The 18503-nt window shown below is 42.1% G+C and overlaps 1 protein-coding gene across 2 annotated transcripts; it reads right to left on the reverse strand.

The window, feature by feature from the left end:
- Positions 1–1827: 1827 nt before the first annotated feature.
- On the reverse strand, positions 1828–18039 carry TNNI1 (troponin I1, slow skeletal type). Of its 2 annotated transcripts, XM_048499033.1 has the most exons (9): positions 17911–18039; positions 15268–15298; positions 12868–12871; positions 10667–10708; positions 10071–10202; positions 8120–8209; positions 7424–7600; positions 2293–2403; positions 1828–1977 (listed from the first exon to the last, which is right to left on the reverse strand). In XM_048499033.1, the coding sequence occupies exons 2-8, from the start codon at positions 15276–15278 to the stop codon at positions 2296–2298; spliced, it is 564 nt and encodes a 187-aa protein (XP_048354990.1). In that variant the 5' UTR covers positions 15279–15298; positions 17911–18039; the 3' UTR covers positions 1828–1977; positions 2293–2295. The 2 variants fall into 2 exon arrangements, with proteins under 2 accessions (XP_048354990.1, XP_048354991.1); XM_048499034.1 differs by lacking the exon at positions 12868–12871 and having other exon boundaries at positions 15264–15298; positions 17911–18027.
- Between the last annotated feature and the right edge of the window lie 464 nt (positions 18040–18503).

The following is an 18503-nucleotide window of genomic DNA, read 5'->3' on the forward strand; positions in this document are numbered from 1 at the left end:
ATAATTCATGACACAATTAAAGGGTGTTTCCAGGTGCCACAATATTCTTCACCTTTTGCCTGCTGTTGTGTCCTGCATAACTCAGCTTAGCGTGGGCTTATCTGATCTAGGGAGCTAAGCAAGGTCAGTCGTTGGATGAGAGACCACTAAGGAAGACAAGGGTTGCTATGCAGAGGAAGGTGACTGCAAGCCGCCTCTTCTCATTTCATGCCTGGAACGCCCTGTGGAAGGGGTTGCCAGGAGTTGGTTGAGACTTGACAGCATGTTCTTCTTATATATAGGCTATTCTTCTTGGCAAGGTACAGGCTCACTTCAGCTGCATGTGGCTTGGAGCATTTCAAGCAGACTACAGGGATGCACCAGCTACTGTGCAGGATCCACAGAAATATTGGCAGGGTTTCTATGCTTGTTTCCCTGTATCCCCTGATATACCCTGAATAGCATTACCAGAAAATGAATCCCATGAGAAGGAGATCCACACTGCCCCAGTGAGCAACTGGCAAGTGTCTGGGCAAAACAAAATAAACATTCTTGTACTGTAATCATGTGTGTGGAAATTCTGGTCTACAAGCATTCGGCATCATGACAAAATCAGTGGTCTAACCCTGAAAGTTGATATCCCCTAGCTTTTGTCCATGAATGTCAAAAGTATTTTTGAAAGCAGGTGACGGCTTCTTTTGCGGCAGTGCTGATTTTAAGTCAAGGAGAATGACTCATCACAGGTGTGACGCTGTGGGACCACATTGCTCCCCTTGCTGTGGGAGTATAGTACACCATATAGAAAGGGTGCCATCTACTGGCTATGGTCTGAATTGCTATTTCCCCATTTTGTCCATAGAATGCCATCCAAGTGATTCTTTTCTGAATGAATACACAAACAAGCCAGTGGTCTGACAGTTTTTTCTATGTCCTTAGAATGTACCACCTTGGAAATGAACTCTTCTTATTAGAGGTGTTGGGGTTCAAGCTAAAACCAAAACAAGCTGGTGTCAAATGGAATGGGTGGTAGGGAAATGATGATTGGACAGATATGGCCCCTGGCCCATGAAAGAGGCAATGCAATAACCTCCACACTCTCAGGCCCCTTCCGCGCACGCAAAATAATGCGTTTTCAAACCACTTTCACAACTGTTTGCAAGTGAATTTTGCCATTCCGCACAGCTTCAAAGAGCACTGAAAGCAGTTTGAAAGTGCATTATTCTGCATGTGCGGAATGAGCCTCACATATCTATCACAGCACTCAGGAAAACTACAGAGAAGCCTGTTTTTGACCTTGTTACCACTTTTTTTTAATGAAGCTATGGTTATCTCCCTAGCTCTACATATCAGATCTGTCATAGAGAAGGCCAGTGGTGGGATTCAGCAGGTTCGCACCACTTTGGCAGAACCGGTTGTTAAAATGGTGCTGGTAAACAATCAGTTGTTAAATTATTTGAATCCCACCACTGGAGATGGCTGAAAGACCATAACAATGAAAGTTGATTGCCAGGTTTTCTGGATGGCAAGAGGAGGCCAAAGTTTCTAGGAACATCCCTCCAGCATAACAACTAGGGAGGCTAACAGATCTCCTTATTTGCAACTACTAGCTTGTGCTATCAGCAAGCTCTTTTGTATGGTAAAGAACTGGCACAGGATGGCCAGCTAAGATTAATTCTCTTCTGTCCCTCTGCACTTGTATACATTCATCCACCGCCTTTCCAGCCTGACAAAATGCAGCCTCAGAGGCATTGCTGCCGTGCATGAGAAATGTAACAATCATCCTTGGCTAGCAAGAAGCTGCACCTTTCCTTTGATAGCTCTGCTGCTTCAGGAAGAGTGGAGAGTGCATGAAGTGCAAAGTCATGGCAATCTTTTAATAACATCCAGAACTGTTGTGACTCTACAGCTAATGGAAGAGGCTGAGGCAAGGTAAGGGCAAAAGAAAGGCAAAGAGACGCAGGCACTGTAGGAAAGAGTCTTCATCCTTCTGTAAAGGACCTGAAAGAAACAACAGGAGTTTCATTAAGCAGGACTGGGCAAGGTGGAAAAGACTCAACTTATGCTGAGCCAAAAAACCATTGTTGACTATCAGCCTCTTTGGGAGAAAGTGGGGCTCAGCACCCTGCCTCTCAGCTTTCCTCCTTTCTCCCGTCTATCCCATATGCCTGGCATTTAAGTAGTGCCAACATTCAGCTGCATACTGGAAGCATCACTGAGAACTGCACTGGGACCAAGAAGCTCTACTAGTGTTGAGAGCAACTGAAATGGGAAGGAGGCAAAAAAAGATAGGAAGATGTTAAGACCAGCCAGTACCTCTCACTGTCCTGTTGGAGACTTGGCAGCATCAAACATCTTCTTCCTGCCCTCCATTCCTGACATGGCCTCCACATTCTTACGCCAGTCACCCACTTCTACAGGACGCTCCTGTGAATTGAACCAGGAAGTTAACCCTTTCATTTGTGCTGGAACAAAAACACGCTGAGAAGTCATTCGAACTGTCAAACCGAGGCCAGTACATCTTTTGTTAGTGTCATACAAGAATATAGCATATGTCAAAGTTCAGCATCCTGGGAATTTTAGTTCATTTCAATGCTCCTAGCCTTTATGGCTACAAATGTAAAGTATGTGGGCTATGCCAGTAAAACTTCTTACCCTAGAGGACAGGAAGGCTGAGTGGTCAAAAGTAGGGGCTTCAGACTCCTATGTAGACTCTTGTTGTTCTTCAGTGAATAGCAGAGAAAGTGTCAATTGTTCACATTTATATAAATGGGTTTAGTCCTCTGCATCACCAAGCTCATACCAGTTGCTCCTAGGTTCTTCTCATGGGCAAATGCAGTCATGAAGAGGCCAAATGCAGTCATGCAGAAGGCTAAGGTTTTTGTGTGTCAGTGACAGTTCTCCAGCCGAAGATTTATAGAGGCACACAAAAAGTTTATTTATTAATGTATTAATATTGATAGGGATGAATATTTTACTATTTTATTGTATTATATTACTCCATATTGTATATCGAATCGTGTATGTTATACATTGTATATTATAGCAGCCCTGACCCTTGATTTGGCTGGGGTAGGGCAGGATAAAAATCACCATCAAGTAAAAGTAAAATAAAGACCAAGCCACTTGGGCAGCTGCGTGGGATGGCACAGCAAGAGCACACCCTCAGAGTTGGTCAGAGAAACAGATCTTGGCACCATGTCAGACTTTGATATGAGTGGAAAGCTGAGCAGTGGCTGGGTGCTCCTTAAAAAAAGGCTGTTTCAGCTGGAGCATCGCTGGTGGTTGCCTGCAACACTACAAGAGCAAAAAGTGAGCCAGATCCCTGTGTGACTGGCTGCACATCCTTTCCCACTCTGTTTACTGTTCCTTCCCCACTCTCATCCATCTGGAACTACTGCTCTGGTCTGCACCAGGAAACAGTTCGATTGGCTCACTCCTTCAATAACAGTGGATCTGGTCAGCTCTGGAAGACTCCTCTATGGTCATAGCATGGGCATATTTGTGCCAAGACCATGCATAGCACAAAAATGCACCACCTGAAGACTCATTTCTGTTTCCTGGGGAGAGAAGCTTGTTTTCTGGTTGCTTCTGTTACCTTAAGGAGCAACTGTTGAGCAAAGAGACATTAATCTTTCCTTGGTACAGTCTAGTGCTAGTTCAGGGTTGCTTCTGAACAAACATACATTAACTCTGATAACTGTTGTAACAATAAAGTAATAAAAAAGAAAAGGAAATTATGTTCCAGGAAATTGCATCTTGCTTTCATCACTGAAAATCGGCATCATCTTCTTTTTCACCATCACTATCGTCGTCATCATAATTGCTGTAAAAAGACATGCTAAAGCACAATCTTCAGACCTTCAAAACATTCCAATGCTTCTTTATGGTCAGTGCACAAACGTTTGTTTGGAAAGGAGCCAGTCCAGCAAATTCACACAAACATCTGTGTGGGTGGCAGCTGCCTGAAAAGCCTGTATATGCTGGAATCCTGCCTTCAGTAGGCCAATTGACTACACCTCATCAGTTTTCAGCATACGTTTTTCCCAGCATTTGCCAGAGCATGAAGCAAACAGAATCTCATGCCTTCATGCCTCCAGGGGTCTGGACCAATCAGATATAAGTAAGTTGCAAATGGCATCATGTACGGAATGGTAGCTATGTCTCTGCCAAGGACGAAATCTTTTAAGCTAAGAATCCAACACAGAGCAGAGAGAGCAGACAGACTGGGCTTTTCCACACAATTAATTTAAAATGTTTTGAGGCAGGAAATAAAACATTTCCTCCATGGAGTTCGGCATTGTTTTCCCCAAAAAATGTTTTATTTCCAGTCTCAAAATGTTTTAAATGAATCCCCTTTTAAAATTATTTTTTTGGCTACAATGTTTTGAAAATGTCTTCAGTTGCTGTTCGATTATTGACTAGGTTTGAAGCAAGGTAGAATAAAATGCAGTACATACAATACATAAAGGGAACTAAGGTTGGGCCAGCTAGATAGTGCTGGGTTCCATTTTAAATGTGCAAAACTCCATTTTGAGAACCAGAAAAGCTTGCAAAGAGCTGACGTGTTCCAGATGTGTGCACCTGTTTCATTTCTTTGGTTGAATCCTGTTTGCTGCCACCATGAATGGTTTGCAGGCCTTTTCCCTGACTAGACTTGCCTAAGAAGCAAGATGTAAGCCCTTTCCACACAAATCTCCTAAAATGTTTGTAAAACATTTTCAATCTCTCTCTGTTCCTCCCCCCGCCCCCCCCCCCGGGTTTTGTTCGGCTTTCCGTAATTACATTCTTTTACCATTTCATGGACACCCCCACTCCTTTTGGTGATCCTTGTAAGAACTCACAATGTGTCTTGCACCTGGCACATTATGAGTCTCCATGCTCCCAGCCCCCAATCCTACTTTATAAACACCCAACATATTTCGAACAACTCACTCCACAAAATGAAAGATTCTGGAAGATGTAATTCATAGGGCTCCATTTTCCAAACAAAGGGACCAACTGGACAACTCCCACAATCCATCTCACTCAGCCAGTACCACTTCTTAAAGCTCTGGGGTCCTCATAGAGTTGTCTTATTCCTTGCCTGAGCCAACTCTTGAGTAAGTCAGCAGCCTCCCCAGGACCCAGCTTTGCAAAGAGAGGTGCCTATAGAGATTGGAAGAACTCTCCCCATCTTCACAGGCACCCTGTTGGTTCTCCCCCTTCCCCCACTTCAAAGTTGGGATCCGGCTTTGCAAACAGGAGGGTACCATGCAGGCTTCTCGCCCTCCCCTTTGCAGCCAGGATTCAGCTTTGCAAATGGGGTGGGTGCCTATGGAGTTCTCCTCATCTTTCACAGGCACCCTGATGCCCCCACCCCCTTGGCAAAGCTGGCATGATTGAGGATTGCAATTTCAGTGTTTACCCTGGCTGCCATTTCCTGTAGATATGCCCCTGCCCATGTCTCTTGCCCTGGGAGGAATAGTTTTCTAGAGCCTGTGGTATTTTTTCATACAACAAGCTTTATTGTTAGTTGTACCATATGCTTCATGATTTCATGTGACTGAATATTATTAATTATTCAAGTCATATATGGTACCCTTCATATGTCCATTCATTTTAAAATTTCAGCTGTAGTTTTTCTCCCATCTATTTCAGAAAACTGTACTCTGGACAAGAGGCTATTGTTAGGACAGAATATAAAAAAACAGAATGACTTACAATTGGCAAAGGTGTTAGACAAGAATGTATTTTATCCCCCTATCTTTTCAATCTGAATGTGGAACATATAAGGAAAGCTGGATTATATTTCGATGAAGGTGGAGTGAAATTTGGGGGGAGGAACATTAACATTTTGAGATATGCTGATAATACTACATTACTGGCAGAAAATAGCAAAGACTTGGAATGACTACTAATGGAAGTTAAAGGAGAAACTGCCAAAGCAGGACTATAGATAAATATCAAGAAGACAAAAATAATGATTACTGGAGAATGACTCAGCTTTAGGGTGGACAATGGAAAAACTGAAATTGTTGAAGACTTTCTATTCCTTGTCCCCATCATCAATCAGAAAGGAGATTGCAACCAAATCAGAAGGAGATTGAGACTGGGAAGGATAGCCATGAAAGAGCTAGAAAAGTTTCTTAAGTGTGAGGATGTGTCACTTATAACCAAGATCAAGCTAATGCATGCCATAGTATTCCCTACTACTACTACTATGTATGGGTGTGAAAGCTGAACTATGAAGAAAGCTAAGTAGATTCCTTTGAAATGCAGTGTTGGAGAAGAGGGTTACAGATCACGGACTGCCCCCTCCAAAAATAAGTGGGTTCTAGATCAAATCAACCCTGAAGTGTGCCTCAAAGCTAAAATGACTAAACTGAGGTTGTCATACTTTGATCTCATAATAAGAAACTAGAAACAGCAATAATGCTAGGAAATTTGAAGGCAGCAGGAAAAGAGGAAGAATCAACATGAGACTGGGTGACTTTATAAAGGAAGCCATGGCCCTCAGTTTGCAAGACCTGGACAGGGATGTTAATGATAGGATGAATTGGAGGGCATAGATTCATAGGGTCACCATGAGAGGAAAGCAATGATGGCACTTAACACACACACAACTCAGAAACACACACACACTAGCCTGTATCTTACCATTCCACTAAGCAAGTTTGAAGATTTCCTCCAACCTAAGGAATCATCTTCCAACTGAAGTGGCTCTTTCCTGGGCATGTATTCGATATAGTATATGCACTACCACACCTATATTTACTGAGCTTTTAGGTTCACCAGGTCTTCCCCTTTGGTAGAAAGCCTCCTGACCATAACCTGTGTTGCCTGCACCCCTCCATGCAACAGTAGGAGGAAAAGTTTAAAAAGGCAGCATCATGTGCACCATGACAATGCTTCTGGCAAACCTCTGAAGAACATATGTTAAAACCTTAGTTGAATAAAAGCTCTCTTTTTTGGCAGCAACTCTTAACATCTGAGAAATAACGGCCATCAGTTTGATCCACCTGGAGAGATGTTAGATTGATTAGTTGGTGTGCATCCTGATGTGGACCTCCTTCAATCTGTTTTTAAGTTCTGTTTTCAGCAACTGCTGGGTTTATATGATCAAAGTATGCAGGGGAATATCCACAGGATCAATTGTTCCATCTATATTATTGCTGCTGCTGTGTTTTATGGTTATAAATTTGTAAACTGTTTTAAATTACCTTTGTTTTTATGTGTACAATGTTGTTTTTAGCCTGCTGTGTTTAATGTTATTATGTATTGTTGTTGCAGGCCTGCTGTACACCGCCCAGAGCCCTTCGTGGATGGGCGGTTTAAAATCTAATATATAAATAAATAAAATAAAATAATAAAGAAATAAAGAAAAAAGACATGTGGCTTAACCTTCCCCCCCAAAATTACAGTAGCCCCGAGATAAGCACCGTCTACAGTTTTACCAACCACCAACCTTTTCAGTGTCCTCCTTCTTGACAGACTTGAGATTAGCTCTCAAGTCCATGGAAACTTTGTGTTTAGACCCAAGCAGAGCCCTTAGCATGGCATCGGCGGAGACCCGGACACGCCTCAGTGGAGGCCGTTTGAATTTCCCCCGAAGGTCAAGTACTTTCAATTTTAGGTCTTTAATCTGCAGAGGAAGAGAAGATCAGTAAGAAGCCACACAAGGTCATAATTCATACATAAAATTCATTCCTAGGCAAGAGGCAGTTTGAATGACTTATATCATCTTCCTGCACTACGGGAAGTACTCTCTGCCTTGATATTCTGGTTATAGAACGGAACTCTGAGCAGCACTTTTACAAGTCATTTTTTTAATCATATATGCCTTATTTGTACCACTACCGAGTGGCTCCTGGGATATAGCAGAAAAATCCATATACAAATCAAACTTCAGAAAGAACAGTAAAAAGTGGTCTTGTTTATGCCAAAGTACTCTCAACTGGAAAGGATGAGCAGTTTGAAAACTCTCCATTAAAATACTGTTCCAGAAATCTTCTAATTAAATTCCCATACAAGAGGCAGCTCCCCTCCAGTTGCCCCAGAGCTGACTGCCATAAATACCTGGTTCCAAAGTGAACTGTGTTTTTCAAAACAATACATAGAAGTTTTCTGTTAGAGTTTAAGCAGGACCATTTTGCCTTCTCACCTCCCGTGTGTTATGGTTACATTTTGCTTCAATGTCGTAGCGTTCCTCATCCACAACATCTATTTTCTCATGTAGCTCCCTGCACAAGTCCTGTACAGTTAAAAGGAAAAGTGGTCAGAGGATGTTTTCTCAAACATTTGTGCACTGCTTTGCTAGATTACCACTAATCAAAAACGCCATTTCTGTACCTTTTCCCACAGAAAACAGAGGTCATTTCCCCACTTACCATCTGCTGCGCGCTACTCTTGCCAAGTAGTGCAGAGTCCCGCAGAACTCCCCACTACAGGGGCGGCGACAACACAGCCGCCCCAACGCTGCCGCTCTCGCGCCCCCTCAGCGCGCATTATTCCTGGTGCTCCTCAAAACAGCGCCTTTTGATTACCCCGCGCAGAGTGCGGGGTCATGGGGAAGCCCGGGAGTGTGCCAGAAATGACGCGCGCTGAGAGTAGCGCACAGCAAAGGGTGGTCGATGGTAAGTGGGGAAACGACCACAAGCAAATAAGGAGGCATTTCATTTCCCTCTCCCCTGCTATTTCCTCTTCTCTGAAAGCCTTCTTAGCCTCTCCGTTTCTCCTGATTCCTTCTTCCCTTCCCGCTTAGCAGCCAATCTATCTGCTCCTCTGCCTTCACATTTCTCTCTCACCACCCCAGCAGCCTCTACCTAGGAAAACTATGGCCCAGTTGTGTGGTGCCAGCCACTGGGTGAGACCTAGTTGCATGGGAGGAATCTCTCAAAGACTAGCGGGGGCACACCTCACTTTCCACTGTACCTTTCTCCCCACACTATTTCCTCTTTCCTTCTCCTGTCGATCCCCATATCTTTTCCTCTTTCTCTGCTTCATTCTCACATTCTCAGTCATTCACCAACCTACCTTTTATCTGCCTTCCATCTTCAGCTACATTTATCATTCATTAACTTCATTTATACCCCACCTTTCTCCACAATGGGGACCAAAGCAGCTTACAATATTCTCCTCCTTCTCTTCATAACCCTGTGAGGTAAGTTAGGCTGGAAGTATGTGACTGCTCAATATCACCTACTGAGCTTCCATGGCAGAGTGGTGATTTAAAACTGGGTCTCCCAGACCTTAGCGTTACACTCTAACCTCGGATTGCCAACTTTCAGGTAGCACTTTGAGATCTCCTGCTATTACAATTGATCTCCAGATGACCCAGATCAGTTTTCCTGAAGAAAAGGGCTACTTTGGAGTATAGAATCCATTGCATTATATCTTCCTTAGGTCTGGCCCCTCCCTACACCCCACCCGTTCCAGGCTCCCCCCCCCCCCCCCCAAAAAAAAGTCCAGGTATTTTTCAACCCAGACTTGGTAACCCTGCTCTAACATCTACACCACACTGGGTTTAATGAGGTGGCTGTGTTGAACAATAGCAAGCAGGCAGGCCTAGATGAGTCGAGCAAATCAGATATTAGCAGGTAGGCTGGTGGCTGCTGCCAGGTCTGGCCCCATGGGTCCTCCCTCCACAGCCAAAACTGCCAAAACTCTGCCCCTTCCTCACAGAAACTAAGCCTAGAATGCTGTGGTTGGCTAGCAAATGCAATGGAGGGCTTCCATTTTAAAAACCACAGGTGCCCAAGTTTGCAAAACTATATGTTTTAAGTAAGTATGGCCCTGATCCACAGATTTAGGTTTAGAAAAAGGGGGAAACAACATGTGGGCGGGATCACCAGGCAAAACACAAAAAACCGAAACAGATCTTCTCAAAACAACTTCAGGACGTTTTATTTCTGCAGTGCAGAATAGACCATTTTAAGTCATATTTCCCTCCAGGTGGTTTCTTTAAGCATCTCTGAAGTTCTACCTCTGAAGCATGAACAAATTTCTTTCCTGCCTGCCATATGATATGATATTATGATATGGTTCTCATTAGATCTCCACAACACTCAACAGCCATCGTAACTTCCTCTCAGATGCTCAGACCAAAAATCTACCTGCAGTTGGCTTAAGGAAAGTCCACTGGTCCGCAGAGGTGCAACCCTCTCTGACAAATATCTCTCCTTCTCCCCTTGTTTATCCACTTGCTCTTGTTCCCACTCTTCTTTGGCCTTAGCCAGCATCAAACTCTGAAAGAAAGAAATGAAAACGTTTCAAAGGAGTGGAATCTAGCCATGTGTTTCTGTAATATTTGTTGCATGTTATCAGAAGAAGAGTGGCCAGCTTCCAGGAGGGGCCTGAAAATCTCTCAGAATTACAACTGATCTCCAGTTCCCCTGGCGAAAATAGCTGCTTTGGAGGGCAACCTCTGTAGCATTATATCCCCCTGAAGTTTCTCCCCTCCTCAAACTCCACCCTTCCCAGGCCCCATCTCCATCTCCAAATCTCCAGGAATTTTCCAACCCAGAGTTGGTAACCCTAGCCTAAGGAACTCAGACTCCTCCTTAAAAGCATGATGTAAAAATGTACATGATTTCCAAAATCTGTGTGGAAGAGTGTTTATGTGCATAGCAAACATTCATGATAGCCATAACTGGTTCATTTCATCTGCTCAGACATGTCCAAGAAAAGGTGGAGTTGTATCATGATTCACCTTCAAAAGAAGTTTGCGCGAGGCTGAGATCTTGGATTTTCTCTAAGGAGCAAAAATAAACAGACAGCCATTTTACAAACAGACCTCTAATCAAATTCATAGCAATGCTAAATAAAATTTAGAAAAGGAAGCAGTTCTTACCTCCCTTCAGGAATGCATTTAAGAGAAGAAAAAGGAACAGATGGGAGGGGAAAAAAGGAATGGAATGAATATGAAGAATGTTACAAGAGAAATTCCATTCAATAGTTTTCAGGTTGTTAGCATGGAATTAGCTGACACCGCATGGAACAGCAGCTATCATCCACAGCACTTCTCCACATTCATCCTCAAAATGCAGTCTTAAGTAAAGTTACACCTTACTCTGTAAGACATCATAATAAAGCACCCCCTTCTCACCTTCCTATTTGGCCCTGTGCTGGGCCCTGGTGAACCTACTCCATCCCCTTCTTCCTGCATTCCTTTACTCTTGATCTTGGTGGTTTGCAACTGTTTACCACACATCCCACACATCTGCCCCAGAACTGATGGGACTATCCTGACTTTTTCCTGGTGTTGGTGCCATCCCTTCCATATTACCTGAATCTTTCCAGCAACAGGCTGCAATATTTCTTTTACAAACTCCTGTTTCTGATCAAGGAATCCTGCAGCAAATGTACTGTATGATTCATGGGGCCAATTCCACAGTCTATAACTTCAGGAGAAGGAAACAAATATGCATGGGAAACATGAATATTCGTTCCAGGATTACTATCTCCCCACCCTAATAAATATGGTCATTCTTATTTTGGTAATCACTTGTAGGACTTGTGAAACGGGTAAAATTGGGCTTCTTTATGATTTAGGTGTGAGGCCAGTTTATTCAGCCAAATCTGATTGGATATGTAGACATTTGTGATGCCATCATGTTGTCTATATGCTCCCTGAGGGAAGCAACAATTGACATTACTCGGTTCTGACCTTGCAGCATCACCACATGGGCCAAAGTTCCTCAATGTGGTGCCCACTGCCAAGTGGTATTAGACAGCTGGTAGGGCCAGGTGGGGCCTTTGCCCAGATGGGCTATGCAGATTTTGTAAAAGTTGCTTTGGTGGAAGCTGCCACAACAACTCAAGGATTTTCACTGCAATTACTGAAGGTAAACAGTATGAATGCAAGACTTATTTTAAAAAATATATGGTAATTTTTAAAAACTTCCTGTTAAATAGAGCTTCTACCTGAAATGTTGAAGAGTTGATATTAGAGGTGTATAACCTCATTCTATGGTTGCCAACCTCCAGGTGGAGCCTGGAGATCACCCAGAATTACACCTGATCTTCACACTACAGAGTTCAGTGTCTCTGAGGGAAATGTCTGCTTTAGAGAGTGAACTCTATGACATTATATGGCCTTATGCTTAGCTGCTGCTCCCCTTCCCCAAGTCTCCAGGAATTTTCCAACCTGGAGTTGGAAACCCTGCTTCACTCCCTGGCATGTTTTTTTTAGTTTGCTCACCTCCTATGGCAACCATTTGTGGTTGCACCAACCAAATTGGATCAGGATTTCAAAGGTAACCACAAGCTCAAATGGGATTGGCTAACTGGGATAATGGCATCATCATGACCTCTGATCAGCTGGATCACTTAGGCAACCCAAAAAAACCCTCACCAAAGATGCTCAGAGGGGCACTGAACAAGAGCGGACAGGTGCAAAATTAATAAGGTTTTAAAAGGCTATTGGAAAACATTTTCAGGGATTCAGCTGAAACTCCTTTTCCATGTCAAAACTGTTTGCCTACAAATAAGGGAATATAGATGCTTGCTTACATTTAGAGATAATTAAAATGTGATTTGAGATAATTAAAATGTGGTTTGCTTTAGGCTTTTTGCACCACTCTGTTGCTCTCGGATCTAAAACATCATACATTCTTATAGGACTTGCCGTAAAACAGGAATATCTATATAGTAAAAACCAAGCATGGGTTTTGCTGTGGATTTTTACAGCCATTCTCAGTCCAGCTGATATCAGATTTCTAACCACATCAGTTAGTGGGATATAGGGTGAATAGTCTGCCTGGAATTATTTATGACATCTGTGGGAACAAAAGGATGAAAAGGATCTACTATCCCCACATGTGGAAGCAGTGAAAAGATATGGTTCTTCCAGGCAAAGCCACCACGTGCTAAATGTTGAGCCGTGTCTGTCCATGCTCAGAAAGTGTGTGCCTCTCTGCCATCTAGTGACTGGTTTGTAGAACTGGTATAGGTGCTAATAATGAATCCTATTCAGTTACACCCCTCACTGAAGTCAATGGGCTTTTGAAGGATGCAATCGTGTTTAGAACTGTGCTGTCACCATTGACAACTAAAACTAATTTTTCTCTTAAAAATTCTCCTCAAAACTCTGTATTGTGAATACTGATATCATAGTCACTTTTGGTTTGGCAATCCCCCTGAATGTGAAGGAAGGCTTTGAAGAATGTTCAGTTTACACTGGGTGCTGGGAGCTCTCACCATTCTCCATCACCAGCTGAGATGTTTCTTAGATCTTGTGCAGCATTCCCAGTGGCTGATCTTTGGCAAGGAAGACCACTTGTAGAAGCCAAGCTGTCTTTTAGGGAAGCTAGATTATGATTAGGGTTATAAAATTTACAGTTTTTTTAGAGGTACTGCCAACATTTTATAGTGTTAAGGGTTGATAATTTATGGACTTTCTTGTAGATTACATGGCCTTAATTTGCTGGTCTACAACAAACTTAGGTGGTATAATCTTAGGGAAAGTCCGGGTTTACAGACTGCTGTGTAAGATGTTTTAGTTACTGTTCATAGAAGAGCTGTCTTAAGCCATTTCTCTCTGATAGTCTTGTCTGTGGACCCAGAAATCATTACAACTATGACTGATCTTCTCATTAAAAAATAATCCATAATATGCAATGATAATTAGTATTAGGCAATAACTTCTGAGAATGGAAACCTGTCAAAATCAAAACACTCAGTGGAGTCAGCTTTCAACATTTCAGAGGAGTAAATGACAAGACTGGAAAATCACAAATGCTGGATATTTGTGAATATTCATTTCAGCTCTACCACTTATAGATTGTGCTTGCATTTTTTGGAAACTCTCTGTGACAGACTTCAAAGAAATGTCTGCAGGTCTGTCTAAATATTAAAATATTGTTTACATTCAGAATGAGGCATAAAGGTCTAGGAACAGGAGAAGCCACTGGATTGGCTGTGGCATCCTCGACTCTGATTGGCCTAAAGGCTAAATGATGCAGAGGGGGAGGTTAACTCCCTGACAGAACAATTTGAGAGGCTTTTGAAGTTTCGAGTTCCCGGTGTTAAGAGCAATCCGCCTTAACTGTATTATAAAGCATAATATCTCTGAGAAGAGTTGTTCAGTCAAAGCGTATGACTGATTCTACTAATATCAGCCTACAAGCTATGGTAAAAGCAATAATACACATAGATTGAGAGAATGGTGGAGGGTTTTTTGGAGGGGACAAGTTGAAGGGCCATACATATGAACCAGTGGTGGGTGTCTTCAAGTGAGGGAAGAATTCCTGCTTACCAGTTATCCTGGGGATATTGGATTTTGCTTTGAGTTACCTCAGTTTTTAGTTTGGGGTTTTTTAACTGTGAGAGCTGAGTGTGGGTACTGAGTATATGTACCTAGCCTGTGTTAGAATCCTGTGAGTGAGAACAATCCATTAGCCAGAACATCTCAAGTTTAAGGAACTGTACCATCTAAGAAAAAACTATATAACATTTAAGCTGAACTGTAACTGAGAACTGAAACTGAACAAACTTAGGTCTGTGCCAGAAAAACTAAATACTAAATTTCTGTGCCAAGGTCTAGTTTATATATATTTCTCCTATCTTATTTTCCTCATCCATTCCTTATCTCCAAGTTATTTCTCACCCTTTCCCATTTCCTCTTTGTTAATAAATCTTTTATTCTTGTTATGCTAGAAATCTACCTCAATATTATTATTTTGTGTGCCTTATTGAGGAGTTTGCCTAGAATGGTTTAAGTCAATGGGCATCCTTCACCTTCTGGGATAGTTACAGGGCTGAGGGAAAGTGCTTATATTTGACCTTATGCTACCATTTCTGAAGCACCTCAGACCCTGAAGAGGAAAAGGTGGGAAAAATCTGATCAGACAGGGTGAGTGGATAGTAGCCTTGCCTGAAGAAGTTAGGAAGGTGTGGGGATCCGTCTCACTCACTTGAAGGATATGGAGCTTCCACTGAAAATGTTATCCCTGGGCTCAGTTCTTCCTTTCTGATGATTACTCTTTATGCAAATTTGTGAATTTTCCTGAATTTTCCCACCTCTTCCAGAAAAAATCAATGACATTAAGCAGGGATGAAACAGTGCATACCTTGATGATGCCATGAGACACATAAATCAACCTAAACATTATGAAGAGAGGAAGAAGAATTCAAAAGGGAAGCTTCCATTTCCAGCATCAGGGCCATAATAAATGTCCCATCTAAATCAGCCTATCTCCAACCTAATATTTTAAATCCAAATCAAAAACTGAACTTAAGATGTATGAGCAGAACAAGATACGAAAGGACAACTCAACAAAAGAAAAAAAGGGAAAGGAGTTTCTTACTTACGGTTCAGGCATTGTGGGAACAATATGACTGCCTACAAGTCAAAAGAAAAATAATCAGCAAAGAGGAGAGAACCAAAGTCTTTGACTCCCCTCCATCTCCCCCTCTGTTCTGTACAATCATTCCTGCCAGTAAGAGCAAAGCATATGCCTCTGACATCTTTCACAGAGTAGGAATGATGGAGATTGCTGGGGTGGGAACCTACACACAAACCTATCCTTGTAAACCATCAGGAAGCCCTCCCAAAGCCAAAGCCACTGAGACAGTGGCAAGTGGTGTGAAACCCCAATGGAGATGATCATGTAGTTTTTTATGTCATTTTTTCCTCATATTGCCCCTCTCACTGTCTAGGAAACCACAAATGGACAGTGAAATACTAGAATAGCATTCAGATGTGATCCCAGAAATAGATGCGGGGCTTTTATGCACATGTGGTCTCCTTCACATTGAGTGTACCTTCCCTTCAAGTTTGATTTTCAGTCATACACATTTTTCCTCTTCAGCAGTCACCCCACCTATACATTAGAAAACCTTCACAGCTTCCAAAACCTGTTTATGTGACTTTTTCTCAGCCAACCCTGAACGCTCTGTGTCTATGGAGCACCATGTCTGCTGCACCACGTCTGCTGCATGGATGGCCTGATTCTATGAACTTGACTTAGTCACACAATCTGCACAGATAAATAACAATCCATAAGATTCCTTAAGAAATACAATATCCCAAGAAGCCATGATGGATTTTTCACACCTTGACTGATTAGCTGAATTATCCAAATCCATGGGAAACAGGGAGACACAAATAGGGCACAAGGCAATCTGGCATCTGGGTGACTGACAGACTTCAACTTGAGATGGATTCTAACATGACCCTGATAGCCAATCACAAGTGCCCTGTCAGCTTTTGTGAACTGCTGCTTCCATAGAGGGGCACTAGCATGGTTGTGATGTACAGAAATCCAGCTTCAAGCAAGGAAGCAAGGAAGGGAATAGAATGTGGACAGCTCGGTGTAAAATTCCATCCTCCTCCCTAGTTCGGAGGTTTGGCTGCTCTTCCCAAATACAAATTGTCTGCAACTCCCTATAGCTGCTCAGCTTTGCAATTTAAAATTTGAAACATTAAATTTGTCTAAAAGTAATTAAGAAGGATTAAAACGTGCAACTGACTTGATGGGATTCCATTTTACAATATGAAATTTCAAACATTAAACTTGTGCAAAATTAATTAAGTATAATTAATACATATAATACACTTGTGGGTTTCCATTTTACAGATTAAAAGTTCAAGGATTACATTTGTGCAGAAGTAATCATAAGTCATTAAAACATAAACCAAACATGTATGTTTTCCTTTGTACTTTATCTCTCCTTTAAACTCAAGCTATGCGCTGTAGATCTCTATACACAAACAAGTTGGAAATCTTTATGGGTTCAAATCATAGCTCCACCATAAGCTTATATTAGTCTTTGGGAAAGTTAGCTATTGTTTCATTGAAAGCCATGATTCTCTTGCATTTCCATGATGGGTAGAAGCAGGGCATTCAAATGTCTTCAAGTATTATGATGTATGCAGCATAGCTATAAGAACTGTGATGCTGTGAACCAGCATCCATAATTCTTCAATTTCCCCCAACTTCCTAATAGCTGAACATCTCTGCTAGCAGTTTATTGTAATGGATTGTTTTTGTTCAATACTTACAATACAAACCCAGGCAAAGTAGCATCATTCTAAATCAGCAGATCTAAGATTACACTGTTAGACCTTTATGTCCTCCATAAGAACTGTATTACCAATTAAGCTAATGTTCTAACCTTGTTTTTCACAAATAAAATAACAATTGCACAAGTATATCTCTAGATAGGGTACAGGATCGGTCCTAGAAACATTCTGGGCTGGGTCTTTTACTCTTCTCATTGAATTATCTTGATGCACACTGACAATCATTCAGAAAGGAGAACTGATTTGTGTGACTTCACCATGTTACAAAGTTGACAAAATTTTGCCCTTCACAAAGACATGGAGAAGGCTGATTTATCATGGAATACACAATTCTGTGGAGATGTGTTCACATGAAACAGAGGGGCAGACATAATTTTCACCCTCTCTCAGCTAAACTGGAGCTGCTCTGTGCTGATGAAAGAAACCAATTTGTTTCCTAAGGATGCTTTTTCCCAGGAGGTTATTTCATCTTGTCACACGCTCAGCATTCTCATACATTTTCTTATTCACCATGGTTCAGAACATTAGCATCTGCTCCAGGGAATTTTCTTGTTCATTTTTCTACATACCTAATGAGTTATTTAATTTATAGCTGAAACTTGCCCTTAATCTTCTTGCTGCTCTATCTGGAATAATGGTGATCAGATGCTCAGAATAAGGGGAAAATGTGCCTACACCTGCATTAGATCATATGGCATGGATATTACAAATATGATTAGTCTGAGCAGCAATTGCCCAGGCAGTTCCCACCCCAAAAGCCTGCTCAACCAGCCAATCTTCTCCGCTACCTTGAACAGAATAAAGTGATCATTCTCTCATCCCTGCTCCAACTTGTAACTCAATAGGCACATGATTTCTCTGTTGCTATCCCACTGGTTTCCTGTGGCTCATGATTTCTCTGAAGCTAACCCACAGATGAAGTACCTTACCTAGTGCAGTCCTGGCTGAAGGAAACTGGTGGCTGTAGGATGAAGGCTTCCAGACTGCGAGGGGATAGGGAAAGAATGGGAGTCTTAAGCTGAAGACAGACTGCAACTGGTTGATAAAAATAGAACAGACACAGATACCCCTCTGGTATGGCCCTATTCACAGTGAAAAGGGATTATGTCCCCATCCATACCACACACCCACACTTTGCACACTTGGTACACATGAACTCTTCTCAGTTTCCATTGCCTGTATGTTCCAGCCTTATCCATCCTGTGTGTTACACACCCACACATATTAATCCACAAGACATATATTTATTTACTTTAATATCTGCCTTTCTCGCTGAGACTCAAGGCGGATTACACAGTACTGAAGTTGCTGGCTCCTAGGGATCCTGTATCTACACACACAGTTAAGCAGTTCTTCATGGTTTCTGGATGGTCAGCTTTAACTGCAGCAGAAAATCTATGGCTTCTGTTGCTGAAAATAAAAGTGATCCAGCATCTCATCTGGGAACCATAAACCCCTTCAGTTACTTCGGCATGTTGCCATTGTGGGGTTGTACCATCGCCTCAAGCATATGTTATTTGGA

This window comes from Sphaerodactylus townsendi, linkage group LG05 (genome assembly GCF_021028975.2).
Source record: "Sphaerodactylus townsendi isolate TG3544 linkage group LG05, MPM_Stown_v2.3, whole genome shotgun sequence".
NCBI lineage: Eukaryota > Metazoa > Chordata > Lepidosauria > Squamata > Sphaerodactylidae > Sphaerodactylus > Sphaerodactylus townsendi.

What these genes read in the sequence shown, in the direction of transcription:
- TNNI1 (XM_048499033.1), bottom strand. An exon ending in GTAACCATAACACACGGGAG is followed by an intron (nt 7,601 to 8,119) that starts GTGAGAAGGCAA and finishes CTTCCTCTGCAG; the next exon opens with ATTAAAGACCTAAAATTGAA. An exon ending in AGAAGGAGGACACTGAAAAG is followed by an intron (nt 2,404 to 7,423) that starts GTTGGTGGTTGG and finishes TTCAATTCACAG; the next exon opens with GAGCGTCCTGTAGAAGTGGG.